This window comes from Tauraco erythrolophus, chromosome 2, assembly GCF_009769465.1.
Source record: "Tauraco erythrolophus isolate bTauEry1 chromosome 2, bTauEry1.pri, whole genome shotgun sequence".
Lineage (NCBI taxonomy): Eukaryota > Metazoa > Chordata > Aves > Musophagiformes > Musophagidae > Tauraco > Tauraco erythrolophus.
Window position 1 is genome coordinate 96481242 of NC_141466.1, and position 22413 is coordinate 96503654.

A 22413-nucleotide genomic window follows, 5' to 3' on the forward strand; every position below is an offset into this window, starting at 1 on the left:
GGAAGATCATTTGGGGTGGTGAAACACTTAAAACTTCTGCAACCTGATAAATTGGTGTTGACGTGAAAGAATGTGTCACAGAAATGTCAGGAAAAAAGACCCTGATAAAAACTGAAAGGGTGACAGGTATGTGGAAAAAAAACTACCATGAGGTGGGAGACAGTAATTAAAACCAAACAGGAATGCATTTGACATTTGAATTTGCTGAATCTCAGAATGGTCAGTGTTGAAAGGGGCCTCTGGAGATTGTCTATCCCAACGTTCCTGTGCAAAGCAAGGTCAACTCAGAGCCTGCCTCAGAGAGTAGGTTGCTCAGTACTTTGTCCAGTTGGGTTTTTAATTCCCCAAGGGTGGAAACTCCACAACTGCCCTGGACAATCTGTTACAATATTCAATCATTCTTAAAGCCTTTTTCTTCTGTTTAAATGGAATTTCCTGTATTTCAGTCTGTGCCCATTACATGCCTCTATGCATGGATAAGGATTAGTCTTCAGTTTGTACCGTAGACATGTTACCTGTTGTTCTTTGTGTATTGCATTATTTTGTTTTTTTTTTTAAAATTGTTCCTGAAAAAGACAAATTACAATTGAGGCCCTTGCACAGGATAAACTTTTCTATTCTTCTATTTTACCAGAAGTCTCATTAACATCATGTTCTGGGAGTTCCAGTCATATATTTGTGGGTGGGATCTTCCTGCTATGAACACGTGAGGAAGCTGATGATACTTTGAATAGCAAAGTTGCTGTTTGTCAGACATGTACCTAACGTGCATTTTCTCAGAGAGACTATCTTTATGTGACTTGCTTGTGAGCTGTGATGATAGCACAGAGTTTATTTGCACAAATTAAACCACTGGCTGAAATACCATGAATGTTTCTGCACACACAAAACTGGAAAAACATTTTGCAGGAGAACAGGCAAAGAGCTTGTGCTTCATTTCAGGCATAATAGTTGTAAAATTACTTGTTCTCCTTGAAGTGATTCTCTTGTTTTGGAGAAAGTATCTCTGGCCTTTTCTGTGTTAGTCTCTTTTAAGCAGATGTGAAACTGTTAACCAATGCTAGTACCAGAAAACAGTCTACTTTTTGGATGAGAGCACGTGAATGTTAGACCAGTGGTTCATTTTGGCATAAAAGCAATTGAGGAAAAAGTAGTGCTCTCCAGGAGTCAAATTAAACAGCAGGCAGGATTTGACAAGCCTGGATAGCACTATTGGAACCTTCCTGAAAATAATTCCAGAACATCTCCTCCTTTTACTTTGGGTTGTTGGTGTCATATTGCGAATACGCTATGAACACTGAGAGTAGTTTGTTCTGGGAATGATGGTTTGTTCTGAGTATGTGTTTCTTTGGAGTGAAATTCAAATATTCTTCTCCTCAACTTTGATGTCTTTCTAAACCATGGATTTCTTTCCACCAGTTGTTTTGCATTTTTAAAAAGTCAATTTGGAACAATAGTGGTGTTTCAAAATGTTTTTCATTGAATTCAGGATACTGGGCCAGCTGATCCCTTCAGTGGATTGTTCCTCCCAAGGTCTTTTAATCTAGGTTATTGAAATTAATTTGTATGTTTATTTTGGGAAGTGTAACACAGCTATTTGTGGTTTTAGTTCCTTCATGAAAAGTATATTAAGCTGGCTCCAGACAGTTTCTATGAACAAAATGTTTCTCCAAAACTGCAGCCAAGGTTATATATGATCCTAAAATCAGTTATCAGTGTAAAGTACTAAACATGTAATAGCTACTGCAGCATGTTAGCTGCGCAGGAAAGATAAACAAGATGATGTCTGCAGATGTGTGCTGATAAGTAGTAGATCTGGTGTCAAAATTTGTGCTTATAATGTTAATTTACTGCACCTGGCGAGCCAGCTGGTTAGGAACCAGGATGGCCTTGAGTAATTATCTTGTCACATGTGGTTGAAACATTTGTTGGATTTCCTTTTATGACCATTTTGTCTATTTATTTCATTAGGGTTTTATGTTTTGTCTTTGACAGACTATGAAAATCATACAAGTAACAGTATTCCCCTCCTATCCTACCTTCTCCTCACCTCAGTCTTCACAGCAAACCCACCTTAGCTGGCTTCAGCTCCGTCATTCATTCCGTTTAACTTTTCTGGATCATGCAGAGGCTGAGTCTTAAGACTTTTCTTTCTTTGTCTGTCTCCATGCATCCAGTGCTTATCAGTATTTTCTTTCTTGACAGCTTGAAAGTGATTAAAGTATTACAGCTGTCAATTCTCATGCCAAAATGTTTCTCTAAGGCATGTTCCAAGGATCACTTGAACACAGTATTTTTTATTACAATTTGTTAGTATAACTCCAGTTTCACTAAATGGAATGGGATTATTCCATTGATTCCCCCCACTCAAATCCAAAATGACTTATAAAATCTCTTCCAGATTGATGTCTTATGCTTTGTAAGAATGTTGTATTTACAGAGGTAATCTCTTACTTGGAAAGACTATTCTTTTGCCTTCCCTCCTCAGTTTCACCAATGTGTAATCAATATTGCTGAATATTGATATTCAGTAAATCCTCATGAATAAATCCTGAGTTGTTACACTTGAGAAGGAGAATTCTGGGAGAGGTATTGCTGATAGAGATATATATGTTAAATGTTTGGGGTTTTTTGGCTGCACAAATGCACTTCTATCATTATTTGAAAAAAATCTTAAATACTTGTTAGTTGCTTCTGGCTAGGAGTGATTCCAATCCTTGTAGTTCTTACTCTGTTTCCTTCACTAATTACACTATTTTTTGTGGTCTTGTCTAAAATTGTTTTTAAATTCCCCGACTTCCTGGGTCAAGTCTTTCTATTTATGCTGTAAAGAAGTTAGCACGTATCTGGGAGCACTAATAGTAATTCATATGATCCTGAAAACTGGCCCATTTCTAGTTTGTAAAATCCACATGAACATTTAACTGAAAAGAAATTTAAATATCCTTGAGTTCTCTTATGTGATGTAATGGTTTGTTAGGTCTCAGTTTCTGACCTTTGAACTGTTTCTGTTTCGCTAAGGTGCAAGTGGCTTACATCTCACTAAACATGAAAACTTTCATGGTGGCTTAGATGCAATATCAGTTGGAGATGGGTTGTTCACTATCCTGACAACGCTTAGTAAAAAAGCAACAACAGTGCAAGTGATGCTTCAGCCAATTCTTACCTACATGGCCTGTGGGTACATGGGAAGACAGGTAAGTTCCCTTAGGTCTGCTGTGCTTCAAGGGAATTATAGGTTAGTTGATACTGTAACCTATAATAAGCTCAGAAAACTAAACTAACGCTATGTAAAAGAAATGTTAACGTTTTTCCAACCTCACTTTGTTGCTGAAGATAGGAAGCTTCCCTCCTTGGCTATGGTAGAGGGACAGAGTTTCTGTAAGGATATTTCGACATTGTTGTAAATGTTACTGGCTAAAGGCTTGAAGATGGATTGAATATTTTATTATATGCAGGTGGGAAACACATTTACTTTGTTCATATTAGTGGGTATTTTAAGTGTTCAATATTCTTATTCCCTTTCAGTTGCTTATCCCAGTAGTTTGATCTTTTCCTTACCACAAAGAATTCTCCTTCATAAGGAGTGAACCATGTAGAACATGGTATTGCTGTTTTGTGGTGGCACTTCCTCTCTGGGATTTTTGCCTACTAAAAGAGAAGGCTAGGAGCAGTGATGTGTACTTCTGTCATACTAATTTTCTATGAAACCATGTATTTCTTAGCTGTTTTTCTTCTAGGGTTCTCTGGCCACTTGTCAGTTATCTGAGCCACTGCTCTGGTTCATTTTACGAGTGTTGGATACAAGTGAGGCACTAAAGGCTTTCCATGATATGGGTAAGAATGTCTTTTCTTTAGCTGCATCAAGTAAAAAGTTTATTGTAGATTTTTTTTTTCCTCACTTAAAGAAGGAATACACATCTGTGTCTGGAGGAGCAAATTTACTAAGTAGGCCTTTGCTTCCTTAGAATCTATTGCATGCTTCTCAACAGTGTTGGTTTTTCCCCCCTGCCCACGTTACACACAGGTGGTGTTCAGCTCATTTGTAACAACATGGTAACGAGCACAAGAGCTATTGTTAACACAGCAAGAAGTATGGTTTCGACTATTATGAAATTTCTTGATTCTGGCCCCACCAAAGCAACAGATAGCAGTTTGAAAGCTAGAGTGCTAGCTTCTGAGCCTGATAATGCCGAAGGAATTCACAATTTTGCACCTTTGGGTAAGTAATACTTCTTTCTCTTGCATTAATATCCACTGGTCATTTGAATCTTTATCAAGTTAACAAAAAGTATTTTATAGTGTCAAATGTTGCAATACTATTAAATCTTCTAAACAGAGGGGTTTTTGGTGTTTCAAGATGATGTTGAGCGGAGGAGGTTAGCCCCTCCTCCACAGGTAAGAAGACCTTGTGTAGATAAGGGAAAGGAAGAAAGGGAGTGATCTGTGTCTGATGCAGTCCTGCATAAAGGTGGGCCCCTTCCTCCTCCCCTTAGTCAGCGGATACACAGTTCCAGCCTGTCATTTAACTATAGACACGCTAAGACTCATTGACTTCACTTAAGGCACATCAAGTTTGCTGGAGCTGTTACTGAAGCATAGCAAAGTTGAATGATACAGAATGAGTCCAAGCTGTGTCGAACAGAGCAGAAGAAGCTGGAACACAGGGCTGATATTGCTGATGCTGCTCTCACACCTGCACATAATTACTCCAATATTGACTGCATGAATTTTGTTAGAATTGCAGTGCTGTTTTGGCATCAGTACAGTGGCTCCTAGTTAACTAAAATGCATGAGTTTTAAGGTGGAAATGTACTCTAATATCTTACAAAGGATCCTTTTCACTGCTGGTATCTTAATGTTTTCTGTTGCTGTCCACTAGCCTACCATAGCCCATGAATGTATTCATACAGTCTGTCTCACTGTCAGGAGGGGTTAAAGAAAGGATTAGTTTTAAAACTTCTGAAAGAATTGTCGGGCAAGAGAGAAATCCATTCAGTCCAGTCATTCAAATTTAAATGGGTCAAAACCAATGAATTTAAAAAAAAAAAAAAGTTTATTTGGCAGAATAGGGGGCCATTACACATCATCTACCTTGCTCTTCACAAATTCCTAAAAGGTAAATTTAAGAATCCTGCAAATGTTGGTACTTGATCACTTTTAGTCGTAAAAGTCCTAAGCGTATATGGTGGTGAGTTCATGTGTGCCTCATCTCCCAGTGTGCAAAGTGCTGCAGTTCTCGGTGTTCTGCTATGAGTGCATCTAACTTAATATTTTACTTCTACTTTAAGTCAGGAGTGTGCTTTTGAAATTAACCTTCTGGTTGTCCTCTCGTACTACAGTCCGATTCTCATCATGTAGTGTTCTCTGAGAGACTAATTTGATTCGAGATGAAAGGCTATCAAAATGTGTCCAGGAATTCACCTTCAGCTGTTACTAGGCATTCAGTCTTGAGGCCAGGCTAGAGCTACTTTAAAGTAGAACGCCTCAAAGTACCTGTAGTTTGAACAGCACAAATCTGGTCCTGATGTACCGTACTATTTGCTAAAGAAGATACAGCCTAGATCTTCCTACTTCATTCTTAACTCATGCTAAGATTAGAAAAATAAGCAGCTGCTGTGGTCAGGTATTTTTATTCTGGTGTCTTTTTTAAGAAAAAGTTTCATGTGAAACAAACCTTTTTAAAGAAATAGGTTTGCAGGCTTTGGTTATGAAGTCATTTATGTTCTCATAGTAATATTTAAACCTTCAAAGCCTTCATTATGTTAACTGTGAATAAGCTAAGTTCAAGTTCTAAGCATACTGTTCAACCTGCGCCTTTCGGGTTGGTTTGGTTTTGTAATGAAGTCTTGATAGAAAGTTTAGGGTTTTAGTAGTAAGCGTCCCCTAACAAATTTTCAAGCATGTGCATAAGCATGTGGACATGTAAACTGCCTGTGTAAAATAGTCTAAAAGAAAAATATCTCAGCAGTTGTCATTATTACACGAGATGTTATCAATAAACCGAAACAGGTGAGAGAGGAAAAAAAGTGTTTTCCACAGTTCAGGTTGTAAATTAATCTGGGTATTATTAATAAACATTAATATGCAATGTTAATGGTGCTGATTTTGAAGGTTCAATCACCTCAAGCAGTCCCACTGCCCAGCCTGCTGAAGTCCTGTTGCAGGCTACTCCTCCCCACAGACGAGCTCGGTCTGCTGCGTGGTCATATATATTTTTACCAGAGGAAGCCTGGTGTGACCTCACGATTCACCTTCCCGCAGCTGTGCTGCTCAAGGAGATCCACATCCAGCCTCACCTGGCCTCTCTGGCAAGTAAGTCGGTTCACTGACATTGGTGCCAGTTCAAAAATTTGAAGGGAATGATTTAGAAATGATACGAAGAGTATAATGAGAGAAACTAAAGCTGACAGGTTATTTGAAGAATGCCTGTAAAATAAGTTAAAAAGCTTGCTAATTCTACTTTCCTTGAGAGTGGAAGGCCCTACCTATGCTTCATTTCTTCTAGCTTAGTACGTACCTTGTGCCAGTAATAAACATGCCAAAAAACCTTGTCTCAAACTTTCCCAATTGAGAATGTGATATTGGTCAAGTGTCTTCAGGCAAAATGGATTGTGTGGTAGTTGGAATAAAGCATGAGATTTTCAGCTCTTATTATTGTAGCCCTGCTAGGTTTCCCTAGCATACTTATGGCATTTACAGTGACAGGACTTTTCTTCATCTTAAGTCTTTGAATTAAACTATATACACCATGTCTCAAAATGCTTACACATTTCAACATATACCGTCGCACAAGTCAAATACTCCAGCTGCAGTTACGTAGTAATGTTTGCCTAAGATCAATTCAATCATCTTGTTCTATATCTTTAACAGGGATACATGTTTAACACTTAAAATTCAAACCAGAAAAGATTTTAAAATAGTATTAAATGTTCGTATCTTACTCTGTAGCTTGCCCTTCATCAGTATCTGTTGAAATAAGCGCAGATGGTGTCAATATGTTACCTTTGTCAACTCCTGTTATCACGAGCGGTCTCACCTACATAAAAATCCAGCTGGTAAAAGCTGAAGTTGCCTCAGCTGTCTGCCTTCGTCTCCATCGTCCTCGGGATGCCAGTACACTGGGCCTCTCTCAGATCAAGCTCTTGGGCCTCACGGCCTTCGGAAACACCTCGTCGGCAACCGTCAATAATCCATTCCTTCCCTCCGAGGATCAAGTCTCTAAAACAAGGTAAGCTTCTAGTATCAATGGACAGGGGTATGTTTGTGCAGTACATGGTTTGAGGTTTTTTTTAATGATATTTTCTGCTCTGAGTCAGATCTTTCAGTTGCAAACTGTGTTCATGAGTACCTGTTTTTGTAGTTCAATTTTAGCGTTTATAGAATCTGTTTCAAATATCTTTAAAAAACTTGCATGGTGGGTTTTTTGTGGGTTTTGTTTTTTGTTTGTTTTTTGTTTTTTTTTTAAGGCAAATATAAGCAGTACTTCTCACTTTTTTGGTAGCATGCTTAATCCGCTTATATGAAAGGCGATGTTTCATCTCTGCAGAAAGAATACGAAGCACAGGAAAGCATTTAGAGTTGCATTCTGTGTTTTTAATGGGTAGGCAGTTGTCAAAAAAACTGAAGCAGCAACATATTTCTTATCCCTACTGAAGTCAACGAAGTTATATAAGTATTGGAGCAGGAATAGAAATAGGACAATGGGATGTTTTGTGGAAGTCGTTTCTAATATTGCTGTTCACAAACATTTGAGAAATAGGAACTGAATGTTATGATTCTGGCATATCAGCAAGATTTCTTTTCAAAAGCTTTTATTTGGTTAGGTGACATCTTGAGTTTCTTACTCGTTTTTAAAACAAAAGTAAATAAACCCTTTAGCATTTAAAAAACCCAAGTGTTAAAGTTTTCCAGCTTTGAATTTAATTTCATGGGTTAACTTCCTGGTTTTGAAATTTATCTTACTAAATTGTAAAAATTCATTAACTTGAAATATATCATCTTTAAACCTTAATTTTTATAAATTTGAAAAGAGAGTTTGGGAAAGTTTTCAAAACCTTTCTTCTTTTGCTGGGAAAATAATTGAGAGAGTAAGTAAATTTAGAGAACATGAATACTCTCCAGTGTATATTTTCTAAAACGTGTATAATTGAATTCGTCTCTGATTTTTAATAGCGGTGAAGCAAATTTTCATAGCCAAATTATACTATTGCTATATTTGTACTTCAGAAAAAGTTAAGTTCAAGTCACACAAAATTAATTTTTTAACTACGGGAGATAAGGTTAGCTGTGAAAACAAGTTATCCTGTTTAGTTTAGAACCTGGCAGTGAAATGATGCCTATTTCACATGCAGCTTAGATGGCCATCTTGTTCATAATGCTAGTTTAAACAGCATTGTAGTGTATTTTTATAAATAAAGTTTAGTTAAAGTATTTCCAAATTGATTCAATTACAATGGGTGTACGTCTCAAGAATTATTGTTAAAAGGAATACTGAACAATATTGTTAAACAATAAGAGGCATATGGGGGAAATGCAGTGGCTAACACATTTTTAATTTCTGCAATTTTTTGGTTTGCTTTTGAAATCAGGTTCACTAAGGTTCCCTGTAATTTATTGCAGATGTCTATGACCCTAAAGGTTTATAATGTCAGGGAAGCTGTGCAGGTGTATACTTTTAATGCCAACCACTATTGCAGAAACTTGACCTTAAATATGAATAGATCCAGTGGTGCCTAAGTGAGACAGTGTGCTGTTTCATGTCACATTTATGTTTTGGCCAGCTCCTTTTAATGTAAAAAAACCCAAACAAAACAAAAAAAAACCACACAAACAAAAACAACCCCTCTAACAAAACAGCCACCACCACCAAAAACAACAACAAAAAACCCACCACACCCTCCCCCATAGCTTCCCCTCCACCTTCCCACCGATAGATTGGCCCTATTGGAAGAAATATGTATAGAAATCAAGAAATCTTGAGAAACTTAAGTAATAAAACTTGCAGGCTGTTAACTCTTCCTAGCCACAAACCCTACCCTTCTTACAATCTTAAACCAATGATTACAACAGCATTACTAATGTGTATTACATTGGGATCTTGAATTCAGTCATTTTAATTTGCTTTTCTCCGATGATGTCTGATCATGTCACAGCAGTTTTCTGCAGTACTTGTCATAAAATCTAATACAGGTAGTTAGATTACAGATGAAATACAAAATAATAAGGAAATTATACATTAGCTCATCTTTATGTTTTCCTTTTCAGTATTGGATGGTTAAGATTATTACACCACTGCCTCACTCACATAAGTGATTTAGAAGGAATGATGGCTAGTGCTGCAGCACCCACTGCTAATCTGTTGCAGACATGTGCTGCTTTACTAATGTCACCTTACTGTGGTATGCATTCTCCAAACATTGAGGCTGTGCTTGTAAAAATTGGGCTTCAGTCCACCAGAATAGGCCTAAAGTTGATTGACATTCTTCTAAGAAACTGCTCAGCATCAGGGAGCGATCCTGCAGGTGAGTGCAGTGTTTTTCTTTTCAGTTGTTGCTCATATAAATGTACAAACAGGTTATAATTGCATGTTACTTTCTGATTCTGAATTTGGGTTGCTAGAACTTCCCATTGTGCTTTGTTATGCTTCTAAGTATCACGGTTTTGTATGTGGGTAGTTCTATAACAGTAAAGCAGTAGAACCAGGGTCATTTTGATTTTTGTGTAGAATATAGTTAGGTAGAGTAGGACATGCGATATATTGTAAGTGTGTCTTACTATAGATAGTATGTCCAGCTGTTTCAAAATAAAGAGCATCCATCAGTAGTGTTAAGGAAAACAAATGCAGCAATATTTGGACAGTAATCCTCTGCATAAATTCTGAACAGCAGTAAACGTTAAAAATATTTACAGGTAAAAGTGCATAATCAAGAAACTTGAACAGCTAATCTGTGTCCCACAGTGAAATTTTGCAGTAGCTCTTCTGTTAATGCGCTGAGTTTCTTGCATTTATGATTCTGTACCACTTTGCTTTGCTGTTTTGTGGCTTTTAAATGAAAGAAAACTGAATTAATGTTTTCCCTGTTATGAAGTTGCTGATACTAACAGAAAGCACTCTTTTCAAAATAGCTTCCATGACTTATTTTGCCATGAGTTAATGTTTTAGTGCAGCTTACTGTCTTTTGCTCTAATGCTGTTAAATAAGAGAGTAGTTTTCTACAAAGCAGGAGATTAGCACAGTGAGGAGAAGATGAATATGAAATAATCTGAAGAAATATTCAACCTTAGTCCTATTGATGGAAATTGGAGTTAAATAAGCTTCCATTCTGAAACAAATGTTTTCTTCTGTGGAACATGATGTTTGACGGCTCTATTAAAACTGATTGTGTCTTTTTGGAATATGTTGAATAAAATCCTGCTAGTTAAACCTTTAAGTCCTGTATCGTAAGAATGTTGCAATGATTTTTCCTTTTGTAGTAAGGCATTTCCATTTTAGTAAGCATGTTGCATTGAACATACAAAATGCACGGTTTTGAGATAGTGGTGTGTATAAGAATTACATCCTTATGTTAATGACAAAACTGAAGGTTAATATTGCAATCTATAATAATTTCATTAGTACTTTTAAAAAATACATATGTAAGTACTTCTATTATTTCCCCTCCCTTTTTTGTTTTTTTTTGAACGTGGCAAGATCTGAATAGCCCTTTACTGTTTGGAAGATTAAATGGTCTCTCTTCTGACTCCACAATAGACATTCTTTATCAACTTGGAACAACTCAAGACCCTGGAACAAAAGATAGGTAATGTTATTTAGATTGTCACATGGAAGCATATATAAAAATAGTCTGCTAAATAGTGGCTTGATATTACTTCACAAAACCAGACCTTTTGTAATCTTACTGTTATGAGATAGTGTGAAATGCAGAAATCTAAAGAAGCTTTCCAGCTTTCTCTCCTAGCTCTTTGTGCATCCTTTGCAGAGAATGCTGTCCCTCTTCTTTTGCTCTTATAAATGTGATAAAACTTCCGTTGTCCAACTGACTTTTCTCTCAAATACTCAGAATTCAGATACCTACATGTTGTCTTTCTCTGTAGAAAGCAAGCTTACATTTCACTGTCCAAGTTGATAAGTGTTTTTGGTTAATTTTTTCCTTGTTAGTGATTTAAGTCTTGAGGAAACAAGAGTTGGAGCTCACTCTTGAACTTTGCTTCAAAAGAAGAGATAAATGTGTAAATCAGATTACAAAAAGACAGCAAGCTGTTTTGATTTTGAGTGTTTCTTTGGTCCTTTATAATGTACTACATCGTCTCGCCTTCCAGAATTCAAGCATTGCTGAAATGGGTCAGTGATTCCGCAAGAGTCGCAGCTATGAAAAAAAGTGGCCGGGTCAGCTACATTTGTCCAAATAGCTCAACAAGAGAGTATGGTCTTTTGATGCCATCTCCTTCCCATTTGCATTGCGTGGCAGCAATTTTGTGGCATAGTTATGAATTGCTCGTTGAATACGATCTACCAGCGTTGCTGGACAGAGAGCTCTTTGAGTAAGTATAGCAAAGTTTTGCACCACACATTTTTTTATAACTGAATTAATTTCTTCTGAAATTCTTTCTTCTTAATTCTATCTGAAACGATATGACTTGGAAGTGTGCTCATTGTGAAATAGTAGTGGAAATGGTCATCTCTGAAGCTAACTGATAGAGTGAATACTTAGATATCTAAACAGGTAGTTTTGTAGTTCTAAGCACAAACCAGCACTTCACATGTTCCAAGTATAATTGTGTCTAAAAATAAAAATCTGAAACAAAACAGCAAATCCATGTGTATAGTTGCACTTATGGGAAAGGTGAACTGTTACATGGTTTTGTTTGTGGGGTTTTTTTAATGGATAACTCTAGGCTGTTCTTGTTGAGTGTTTGCAGTAATTTTCAAAGTACCTATAAATCATTACCTTCATTACTATCCTGTTATATAAGCATTATTTTATTACTCAGGGTATCCAATATCTATAACTGATAGCTAAGAGCTAGAGGAGGCGAGATTGTTTTTTTGGAGGTGCCACTTTTGTTCCAGCCAGTCTCATCTGAAAGAAAGAAAGCACAAAATCTTGAGTGAATCTTGAACTATGAATTTGCTGGATGTTGCTAGATTCTAAAGAAAAGTTCATCCTAAACACCAAATGTATACTTTTATTGACTCCAGATTGAAAATATATGAGCTAACATTCCTAATTCATGTTGCCTAACCATTTTTTCTGTTTAAACAAAACAGAAAAGAGAAGCTGCATAGCTTTATTTCATGTATATTACAGCAATATAGCTGTTAGATGCTTTACTAGGTACAGGAATTTTTCATTTGTACCATTGAATACAATTCCAGTTAATGAAAGAAACTTCGATAGCACATAAATTTTTTTGTTGCACTTAGGAAACGTTCATATTTCTCTGCTACCTTACTGTCTTCTTTAGGCACAGTCAAACATTCAAACACTGGGAAATGTCAAAGTTATGGTTATTGATACAAGTATGTGGAGTTCTTGCATGAGTGCAACATGATGGTCTTTAGATACGTGACTACAAGCAAGACCTTTTCCAAAGAAACTTCAGTGTGTGGGAGAGAGAGGGAGAGAGAGAGAGATAATTGTTAATTCAAAATGAGCTTTTTCATTTTGGGGACTAATTTAAGGATTTTAAGTTGCAGGTCTATTAATCCTTTCAGCAATACATTTTAGCAGAAATGCATTTTCAGGATACGTTTTAGCAATTTTAACATTTGAAAAGGAAGAACTCTAATAAAAATAGACTTCCCTAAAACAGCCTATATAGATTTATACTAATATAAAAGTGAGTTTCACAACTAAATTCCTATCTTTTGGAGGAAAGTATGTTGTTCACATCACAGGATGAAATGGAGGAATATCAGTAAGACTCTTGTACCTGATTTGAGTGCGCGTGTTGCAATATAGCCTTGTTCCTCTACCTCCTGCCAAATAAAACTATAATTCATATCAACTGGCATCTAGAGCAAATTGTAAAGTAAGTTTTTAATAAATATAGAAGAATCAACTTATATGAGTAAATAATTCTTCTAATAAAAATAACTTCTCATGCATATTCTTCATCCTCTTTGTATTATAACTTTTGAAATATTTCCATTGATTCTAACTGTAACTCCCAATTTCTCCTTCATGTGGTACTTCATTTTTTTTAATTGGATATACTTTCCCATCACCCTCATTTTCCATTTAAATATTTCTGCATTGACCAATCGATACTAATTTATTCCTTATTTTTTTTTAATATCTAGTTGGAAAAGAATCTTACTTTTCATAGAGCATGAACTTAACCAGAAAACTTTGGCAGAAGGATTGTGTGAATGTATAGTTGGAGAAGAGTTTGTGTATCTTTATTATATATGTGGCCTTTGGGAAATTGTGACTATCTTCCCAAAGTTTTGGGTCATTTTGTCACGGAGATAACTTTTTAATATTTTATCTTGGAGAGAGTTTTTTATCAGCCATTCACTAGACTGGAGATAAAGCTAAGTTAACTAATTTTTGGTTAGACCCATGTTCTGTTCTAGACACTTAGAGTCCCTTAGACTAAACAAAGAATAACACTTTAATCCAGAAGAGGAAAGAACAGTCCTTGTCTTCAAATGGGAATGTGATACACAATGATAGATCCAAACTTACTTAAAAACCTAATACTGAACTGGCACGAAGTGTGTATTTGCCTCTGTATGTAAAGGTTAAGATGGTGTAACTTATGTATGGTGTCAAGGTACTGAGAATGCAGTTCAGAAAACTATGGGTTTTTTTTTTTAAATACTTCACCTACTCTGAACAAGTCTGTATGAATAAATTATTTCACTATATTACAAATACCACTTCTGAAATTTAAGCTGAGTAATAGGAGCTAAATTAGCTTTTGCATTCATGTGCCTTGGATTAGCATTCAAGCAGATAGTATTTGGATGGAAGTGAGTTCAAAGGTACATGGGATTTTAGTATCTCTGAGGAATAATTCTATTGTTAACTTGTCTGAAGTTCAAGTTGAGTAAGAATAGAGATAGTAACATCTTTCAACCAACAAGATTGTTGCTGCTTTCAGTATTTTGCAGCATCTTTGATAGAACTCTAATAAAGCAAATTTTATTTGGAAACATGTTAAAATACTTTCAGTTCTTACAAAGGATTAAGACACCTTTACGTAAATGAGTGTGTGTGTGTGATCCTGGTAGCTGTAACTTGGAGAGTTGAAAGCACGAAGAGGTTGCAGTTGGCTCAAAAATGCATGAATTATGTGACAACTGTCAAAAGAGTGAAATCTTTCATCTGCAGCATGCCAAAAGAGTTGGTTTATATTGTTTGAAATACATATCATGAAGGAAATTTAAACATACAGTTGAAGAATGCCTTTTGGGTAGTGAATGTCCTGCTGATACTGTGATCCAAAAGAGGCTTTCAAGCTCAGCACAGTGTGTTATACAGCAGCTTCTGCAATAGTTAATCGTAAATGTGGAAGAATGTTTTATGAACCAGTGAGAAAAAGGGAGTATGAGTGGCAAATGTGTTGACATGATTATCTGTCTTTTACAGGTCGCTATTTAACTGGTCCATGTCTCTTCCCTGCAACATGGTTTTGAAGAAAGCTGTTGATAGTTTGCTTTGCTCAATGTGCCACATTCACCCAAATTACTTTTCCTTACTCATGGGATGGATGGGTATCACTCCTCCTCCAGTGCAGTGTCAACACAGACTGTCCATGACTGATGACAGCAAAAAACAGGACCTTAGCTCATCTTTAACAGATGACTCTAAAAACGCACAAGCCCCTCTTGCACTAACAGAGTCTCACCTGGCTACTCTTGCTGCCTCATCCCAGTCTCCTGAAGCTATCAAGCAATTATTGGACTCAGGTTTACCTTCACTGCTTGTAAGAAGTCTTGCTAGTTTTTGCTTTAACCATACTTCTAGCTCTGACTGCACTGCACAATCAATGGATATCACCCAGGACAGGCTCAGGAGGCATCATGTTCCACAGCACTTTAATAAAATGCCTATCACGGCAGACCTGGTTGCTCCTGTTCTCAGGTTTTTGACAGAAGTCGGCAACAGCCACATGATGAAGGATTGGTTGGGTGGCTCTGAAGTCAATCCATTGTGGACAGCACTTCTATTTCTGTTGTGCCATTCTGGTGCTACTTCTGGAGGACACAATGTGACGGCACAACAGACCAGTGCAAGATCTAGCTTGCTTTCTTCAACTGTAACAACAGGGTTGACCACTCAGCAGCGGACAGCAATTGAAAATGCAACAGTTGCTTTCTTCTTACAGTGTATCTCTTGCCATCCTAATAACCAGAGACTTATGGCACAGGTGAGAGAAAAAAAAAAAGTTTTAATTTCTTTAATTACAACGAACTTTCAAGATTTTTTACTTTTTTTAGCTTTCTTTAGTTTTGTTAGGTAAGCTGTCATTGGCTGGAAGAGTTTTGTATTAAAATTCTTAGCTTGTTGGTCAGACTTTAAAAGTATAAAATTGTTTTGTCATGGCCATCCAGTCCTATGTGTGATTTGTATTCCTCTTGGTTTAGAGGAATAAGCTTTATTCAGAATCCCAAATACTGTATTTAATCGGATAGGTCTAAACTCTTCTGAAATGGAATTTGAAAAACAGGCTTCATACATATTTTATATTAGTAACTTAAGGAAATTTCCTGGTGCATTTGCTTGCACAGCCGTATACCCTGCACCATACGTGACCAGGGAAGCACAGGCTGTTGCAGAATATGGCTTTGCGTTTTGCATTCTAGAGCAAATTCAGCTATTTTGCTCACATTCGTTAACCTTGCAGACCTAGGTGAATAAAAGTAGGATTTTTAAAAAGATTTTTCAGCATTAAGAATGACAACGCCCTGGAAACAGCTAGACTTCAGTAAAAAAATTCAGCACAGTTCTCTGTTAATGGCTGGTAGCAATACTGCATTATGCAGTAGGAAATTTTTGCTTTAGGAATTTGAAAGCTATTTTTCTGAATACTTTATCTTCATTTTTTATCTTTTTGAGTAGTCTGTGTGTTTACAATTAAGTTGACCCTGTAGTCAGTGTTTTGAACTTTTTTAATAGAAAACTTTACTTGCCGCTAGTATTTTCTTCAGGGGTGCTCGTTTCTGATCTGCTTTGAATGATAACTGGAATGTAGATCTTCGGCCCTGCCTGTTATGGCTGTGTAGAGCTGTATTTTAGACACCTAAATATAGAAATACTTTAAATCTGATGTCATTTTGCATTCCCAGGTTCTCTGTGAATTGTTCCAGTCCTCACCTCAGCGTGGGAATCTCCCAACCTCTGGAAATATTTCAGGATTTATTAGGAGGCTTTTTTTGCAGCTGATGCTAGAGGATGAGAAAGTGACTTTGTTTCTTCAGTCCCCGTGTCCAGTAAGAATTTTTGAAATCTGTATGGTGAACATGGAATAAATTTAGCCTTAAAAAATAAAAAAATCTGGGTATATTCAACTTTGAAATGTCAGATGGCAGCTTTTACTACTGTACACGTTGTGGAATTTTGGAAAGGAATGTGTTGGTGAGTTGTAACTCAGCATTTTAAAAGAAAATTTAAGGCACTGTTGCAAGACAAAGCCACCTTGTTCAAAATACACTGCTTCTGAAAGAATTGACAACTGAAATTTATCTCATGGAAAGCTTTTTAATAGTGTCCTTACGCATTAGCAGCAAATATAGATTCAAATTCTAGTCCTTCAGCAGTTCTTCATTATGAGTTTCATTAAGCAGCAGTCATAGTTTTGATGCTTCAAAATTGACAGAGATCCTTCAGCATTAGCCAAAACACCATGAATAAATTCTTGAGTGACAAATGTTTGAATTAATTCATAAAACACATGTATGTGTTCATATTTCCACATGCTCACCAGAACACAGAATTATGATTAATGACTGAAGTGCTGTGCTCTTAATTGAAGGCTGTGAATAAAGAAATATAGGAAAAACACACATTATAGAAAGATCTGGTATTGCCATGCAAGGAAAAATAATTTTCTGCTTTGGTTTCTGCTGTTCTTACTGCGTCTCAGAAGTAAAGTACTACATGAGATATATGACAGGGAAACTGGATCAGTTAGTATAAAATGGAAAAGGAGGAACAAATACAGTTTTAGTATGTTTATTTTAGAGTGCCACTCTCATTGGAGAGAAGTCTGTAAAAAGTTACTTCAAACAAAGAAGATACAAAATGTGAAAAGAGCTCAGCCTAAAATATATCACGGTAAAAAATTTGAAATGTTTTAACTAGTAGGGACTTAGTTATCCATCATAAAAGCAAAAAGTAGATGTTTATTCTAGAAGAAACTACATCCTCAAGTAAGAGCAACAGAGAAATGGCATCTTTCTCTACCACAAGCATATTGTGATTTTCCTAATTCAATTTCAGAATTTTTAATTTAATAAATAATTGCAAGTCTCAAACACTCAATTTTTCTCTCATATAAAGCTGTGTAAAATAGTTGGATTTTTTAGAACAAACATAATATCATACTGTATCTGATCCTAAAACTCTTCTAGGCTTTTGAGTTAAAATTCGTTTGAGGTAAAAAATGAAATTTGTCCTAATTTGATGCGTTTTTACTGTATACCTCTAATGTTGAAGGATATGTCAGTTTTCTTTTTTAGCACACAAAAGATTTAGCTTTATTTTGCTGAGATGAGTTTATAAGAACTTAGTGTTTTAACTTATTTCTGAATGTTAAAGTAATGTTAAATGTTGACTTTTTTTTCCTTTCAGCTGTACAAAGGTAGAATTAATGCTACTAGTCATGTAATTCAACATCCAATGTATGGAGCTGGACACAAATTTCGTACTCTTCACTTGCCTGTCTCAACAACTCTAGCAGAGGTTCTTGATCGTGTGTCAGGCAAGTTTGCAATAGTTCATGTTTTATTTTTTTAATTTACAGCTTGAAAAAAAGCCTAAAACAAAAAAAATGCATGAAACAAGTGTGTGTAACATGCATATATGCAGTGTTCATTGGTAATTCCCAAATATATGGTTTAAGTTGTAAGCTTTTGCATATGCCTTAACATGTTGCATGTCAAATGCACTTTTTCTGGTCAATTGCTACTTTTTCCTTCTATAAAACTGAGGTGGGGAAGGTGGGATTTTTTGTTGTTGTTGTGCTTTTTGGTTTTAGTTGGTGGTTTTTTGGTAGGTTGGTTGTTTTGGGATTTTTTTGCTTGCTTTTTAGTATTAACGTGTTCTGAAATGTCTCGTGGGATGTTTGCAAGTCGCTGCATATGAGGTAGGGATCCGTTGTTGAGCAGTGACATAAACTGTGCTGAATAGCTGCCTTAGTGGTGTGCTGTGGTCAGCTTGATAGCCAGTGCTAACAGGGACTGGGGAGGGGAAGGTGTTGACGTGATACACTATAATGTCTATAATTGAAATTGACCAAATGCTGACTTTGTAGAGCACCATAACTTTGGGGTTTTTTGCTACAGAATTGTTATTCCTCAGCTTCTCATTTCAAATTGGAAGAATTAATTCTGGAAAAGTTCAAGTTCGCTTATGTTTCCATCCCTCATCTACTGGAATTTCTCTGATTATATTAAAAGCTTTGTGATAACTTGTATATACATCATTCCATGAAGGCTATGGTTAGGACATAGTAAAGATGACTTGAATATAGGAGGAGTAAACTGTGTGTTTGGTGTGAAAGGGAGACAATAGGAAGTCCTGAAGATCCTGTGTCAGAGTCTGTCCCTTGGGTTAACTTTTTAACTACGCTGTTAATGTCTCAAACTGATTGTATCATACTTTTTGCAAAAGTCAGTCACAATAAGCATGTTCATTTCATACTTTTTCTCTGTCTTTTAAAAAAGAAAAAAAAAAAAGGAGAGGGGAGGAAGGTGTCTAAAATCATTGTTAAATCTGCTGTTGGCATCCCTTCACCATAGGAAGAAAATGCGCGGTATCACTGCGGATAGGATTGTCTAGGATGAGTACCAGTTGTTCTGTATTTCACTCACCTTAGTCTTAAGTTACTGGTCTTGACTGGTCAGAGAAATTGAAAAACAAATCTGAGTATCACCTGAGTAGTAAAAAAACCATTGCTTAAGCTTCCTTAATAATTTTATTAATGACTTCTGAGTTCTCCAGCAATAAATGGGCATTCAGTCCATGGGACCAAACTAGAGCAACTCTGAAGTTTAATAATAATAGTAGTAGTAGTAGTAATGAGAATTTTTTAAAAAGCCAACACCCAGTCTCCTCTATCTGTCTGTCTCTCTGTCTTGTGTGTGCGAATGTTAAGTATCAGCAGTCTCACACTCCGTATCTTCTTTTGGTCTGCACTGCTGTCTAACACAGACATAACCAGTGTCCTCAGGCACAAGTCATTACCTATTTCCAAGCAGTCAAACCATATCTCTTTCAGCACCTCGCTCACTGGTGATACGCAATTAAAGGTAGCTGGACGGTAATTCTAGGTCTTGAGTCTGGGTTTATAACTTAAGGCTGCTCTGACTGGGTGGAAACAAGTTAGTCCTCAGAAGCAATTAGTGAATTATTTGGCCATTTTGGTGCTAGTGTGCTACCTTCCAGTGTGAAATGATCCATTGTCACCTGTCATCAGTAATTTAATAGTTGCTTGCTGATACTTGTGATCTACACTAATGATTGAACCAGAACAGTTGAACTGCAGTAATGTAATGTTCACTGAAGCAAGCAGCACAGATTTTGGATGTATAATGTACTTTAGGCATCTTCCAGTTTCAAAAGAACAGTCATACTTGCCAGTTCTGAAATTGGATTAGTATATAACACTAGATACCCAGACCTAAATACAACTATTCATTTAAATAAGTCTGCAAGTGTCTTCAAAAAAAAGTTTTGGAATTTTTTGTTGTTGTTGTTATTTTGCAGGAGTTTTTTGTGTTTTGTTTAGATTTGAGGTTTTTGGGGTTTTGATGTTTGTTTTTCTTTTTTTCTTAATCTTATTTTTGGTGTATTGCAGTGCTGTTTTAACATGAATACACTTGACTCGTCAGGTAATAGTTTTAAACTGTTACAGTTTTAAATTGTCAGAGAAACAGATTTTTTAGGGAAGAGGGGACAAAAACTATCGTAATACCTTAATTCATGGATCTTTACAAGACTATTACTGCCTGGAATGGAACTCTAAGACACTAAAATAGTTGAAAATATTCTTGTTAACAGCCTAGAAATAATAATAAAATCAGCTTGGTATTGTGAAATGTCTTTATTTCCTCTTTTTTTTTGTGTGTGTGTTTTTCCCTATATAGATACACCCAGTATTACAGCTAAGCTAATTAATGAACAGAAGGAAGATAAAGAAAAAAAGAACTATGAAGAGAAAGAAAAAGTTAAAGCAGAAAATGGATTTCAGGACAATTACAGTGTTGTTGTTGCTTCTGGTATGTCTCTTTCTTCCATCTAAAAACTGGGTCTTTCTCATGTTAAAAGTGTGCGTAGGGAGGGAAGTATCTACCAACAATTCTTTTTATTAATAATGGTGGTTAGAAAAATAGTATCACCCAGTTAATCTAACTGCCTGTTAGGCAGCAAGGATTGGTTTCTGGTAGAACTGCTGCATCTAGCAGTTTATATACTTTGACAAATTTGTACCTAAATGTGTGTGTGTCAGTGATATGTTGTGGATGCTGTTGCTAGTGCGTTTTACAGGGTATTGTAGAGATGCATCTGGAGCTTGTATTACCTGGCAATATATTGGTATTTGTGTGCTGTTATTCTGGTATGGGTATTACTACCTCTGCTTTTTTTCAGTGGCTGGTTCATCAGAGTTTAATCACCTCTACTCCTGCAATATGCTTTGGAAATAAAAGGAAGTAAAAGGATCTGTATACTTTGCATAACAACTGGTTGTAATCTGCTAAAACTGTCAGATGGAGATGTAGGCACAAAACCATATTACTCCACTTGGAAACCACAAATACAGGATTTTGTTCCAAAGCATTCACCTTCTATAAACTAATGTGAAGATCCTTCTCAAATCATTCATGTAAACCCGTTTTCTCCAAAACTGCTATGGAAGTTGTAGATTGAACATAGTAATTTTGCAGTGATACAAGAAGATTGAAGTTGAGATGATTGCTGTAGAGACCGTTAGTCTTTTGGTTTGAAGTTCTGGTGTGTATGAGAGAGAGATTAATGAACCTCAAACTACTCTTTTCCTATCTAGCTTTCTGCCTTCATTGAAGTACCTCAATTTCATTTACACTTCATGAAGCATGAAGAAGAGATGCTGATTTCCTTTGACTGCTGGCACCAATATTTCTTAAGCTTTTTATTTCAGGTTTTTAGATGTAGACATAGCTCTAAACTCAAATGTTGAATAGTGCAGCAGTTTCATGTATCTTAGTATGTATTTAAATCAACACAGCTGATGTTAGTTACTGTTGATATGGAAAGATCAAGTATGGAAAGTAGGTGCCACTTAAACAGGCTAAACATGTTTTGATAATATCTAAAATATTATTAGGCCAAAGTGAAGGGTTAAAACATGAATAAATAGGAATCAAAAAAAAAAAAAATCCAAGCTGAAGACAGGGCATAGCATAGTCAGCCATGTCTCATCCCAGTTGCATCTCTGGTCAACTACCTGTTATAGCCCATGCCCTATTTAGAAAGGAGCAGATTTAAGTTTTTCCTTCTTTTTGTTGTACTTTTTCCAGTTAAGTAAAACAGTTTCAATGTAAACTAATTTCATTTGCATTTGCTTTTACTACACGTTTGTGAAATCTTTTCTTCTTTTATCTTTTCATATATTCTGGGGAATTTTTTTTGTGTCCTCAGAGCCACTTGTAGTCAGTATTTAACTTGTTCCCTATTGGTAAAATGAATAGAGAGTAGAGTTGGTATCTGGAACCCTGATCTTCCTGACACAAGCTAGTTTAGTATGCTGAGATTATTGGAGAATGTGTTGTATATTATAGCTGCTCCGACTGATCAGCTGAAACCCGAGCATATTATAGCATTTCAGGTGCAGATATTGTTAGTTTTGCAGCTACTCTTGGCTAATGATAAGGCAGTAGTTGTACGTGTCTTTATATCTTGACCTGCTGGCTTTTTTACTTGGTCTGTCACCTGTGTCAAAGGGCAGATGATGGTAGTATAATTTTGCTGTACCTTAAGTCAGCTTAAGATGTCCTAAAACATGGCAGTCTTCCTATATAAGTTTAGTAAGCTTTTACGTACCTATTCTGCCTTTTAATTTTAATGTAGTGCTTACTTTAAATGTTTTGTCACAGGCAACTGTAAAAGCATGTTTAAAGATGCCTTTCATCGCATGTGATACTGTCAGTACTGCAGCTGAAGTCACCTTCATAAGCCAGACAAGTGATTATTATCTGTAGTC

The 22413-nt window shown here is 36.2% G+C and overlaps 1 protein-coding gene across 4 annotated transcripts in view; it reads left to right on the forward strand.

The window, feature by feature from the left end:
- BIRC6 (baculoviral IAP repeat containing 6) overlaps window positions 1-22413 on the forward strand; it is a 199147-nt gene that overhangs the window by 102032 nt on the left and 74702 nt on the right. For all 4 annotated transcript variants that reach the window (XM_086631641.1, XM_086631642.1, XM_086631640.1 and 1 more), the window contains exons 47-58: window positions 3022-3197; window positions 3741-3837; window positions 4028-4222; window positions 6115-6315; window positions 6952-7231; window positions 9268-9524; window positions 10694-10802; window positions 11323-11544; window positions 14601-15381; window positions 16301-16444; window positions 17805-17934; window positions 20321-20452. In XM_086631641.1, the coding sequence (XP_086487767.1) occupies window positions 3022-3197; window positions 3741-3837; window positions 4028-4222; window positions 6115-6315; window positions 6952-7231; window positions 9268-9524; window positions 10694-10802; window positions 11323-11544; window positions 14601-15381; window positions 16301-16444; window positions 17805-17934; window positions 20321-20452 (2724 nt within the window). The remainder of the gene's footprint in view (window positions 1-3021; window positions 3198-3740; window positions 3838-4027; window positions 4223-6114; window positions 6316-6951; window positions 7232-9267; window positions 9525-10693; window positions 10803-11322; window positions 11545-14600; window positions 15382-16300; window positions 16445-17804; window positions 17935-20320; window positions 20453-22413) is intronic.